Source organism: Protobothrops mucrosquamatus, unplaced genomic scaffold (assembly GCF_001527695.2).
Source record: "Protobothrops mucrosquamatus isolate PMUCROS unplaced genomic scaffold, P.Mucros_1.0 scaffold40122, whole genome shotgun sequence".
Classification (NCBI taxonomy): domain Eukaryota; kingdom Metazoa; phylum Chordata; class Lepidosauria; order Squamata; family Viperidae; genus Protobothrops; species Protobothrops mucrosquamatus.
Genome location: NW_015425854.1, coordinates 1 through 1,274, shown reverse-complemented (window position 1 = coordinate 1,274; position 1,274 = coordinate 1). Strand labels below are relative to the sequence as shown.

General features: G+C 62.9%; 1 protein-coding gene across 1 annotated transcript; it reads right to left on the bottom strand.

The window, feature by feature from the left end:
* Positions 1-74: 74 nt before the first annotated feature.
* On the bottom strand, positions 75-728 carry LOC107302256 (ATP-binding cassette sub-family F member 2-like; the record flags this gene model as incomplete). The annotated part of the gene is made up of 3 exons (XM_015831356.1): positions 75-170; positions 277-448; positions 546-728. Coding segments are annotated over 3 exons (451 nt in total), but the record flags the coding sequence as incomplete, so codon positions are not given.
* Positions 729-1,274: the final 546 nt, after the last annotated feature.

Genomic DNA, 1,274 nt, shown 5'->3' with positions numbered 1-1,274 from the left:
CCGCCCCCAGCCGAAGAACACCCCCGCCCCTGGGAAGGCAGCCCCCCCTCCAAGCGCCGGGATGCCCGTCTCACGTTTTCAGCTCCTCCTCCAGCCACACGCAGGCGTCCAGGTCGAGGTGGTTGGTGGGCTCGTCCAGCAGCAGCATGAAGGGCCGGATGAAGAGCGCCCTGCGGAGAGAGGAACCCCTCAGAAAAACAGCCTCCGCTACGGCAAAGGTCGGCCCAGAGGGGGGAGGGGGGGTCCCAGAAGGGCCAGACTGGCAGCACCACCCACCTGGCGAGCGCCACCCGCATCCGCCAGCCGCCGCTGAAGTCCTTCAGGCTCTTCCTCTGCATGAGGGGCGTGAAGCCCAGGCCGTGGAGGATCCGGGAGGCCCGCGCCTCCGCCTTGTCCGCATCCAGCTCCTCCAGCCGCTCGTACAGCTCCAGCAGCTTCTCGCATTCGGCTGCAGGGAGAGGGAGAGGGAGAGGGCAGACTGAGCCCGAGAGTCCCGGCTCCCCTGCCACAGAGAGGTAGCCGCCCGGCCGTCCCCGCGGCCTCACCGTCCTCGTGGGCCAGGCGCTCGGCCTCCCGCTCCAGCATGGCCCGCTCCGTGTCCACCTCCATCACGCACTGCAGCGGCGTCTTCTCGCTGGGCGACATCTCCCGGGTCAGGTGGTGGATGTCAATGTGCTCCGGGATGGGCACCTCCCGCTTCCCGATGGCCGACAGCAGCATGGATTTCCCTGTGAGGGAGGTGGGTGGGCAGAGGGGGGAGGGAGGGAAGGGGGAAAGAAAGAGAGAGAGAGAGAAGGGAGTGATAGGGGAGAGAGAAAGAGAAAGGGAGAGGGGGGGAAGAGAGGGGGAGAGAGAAAGGGAGGGAGAGAGGGAGAAAGAGAGAAAGGAGAGAAAGAGGGTGTGCGATAGAGGGAGACAGAGAGAGAAGAGAGGGGAGAAAGAGAGTGAAAGAGAAAGAAGGGAGAGAGGTCGAGAAAGAGGGAGGTCAAGAAAGAGGGAGGTCGAGAAAGAGAAGGGAGAGAGAAAGAGTGAAAGAGAAAGAAGGGAGAGGGAGAGAGAAAGGAGAGGGAGGGCGATAGAGAGAGAGAGGGAGAGAGAGTGAAAGAGAAAGAAGGGAGAGAGGGAGGGAGGTCGAGAAAGAGGGAGAGAAAGAGAAGGGAGAGAGAGAAAGGGAGGGAGAAAGGGAGAGAGAGAGAGAGAGAGGAAGAGGGAGGGTAGGAGTGAGGGACGGGAGAGAAAGAGAGAAGGGAGAGAGGGAGGGAGAGAAGGGAGGG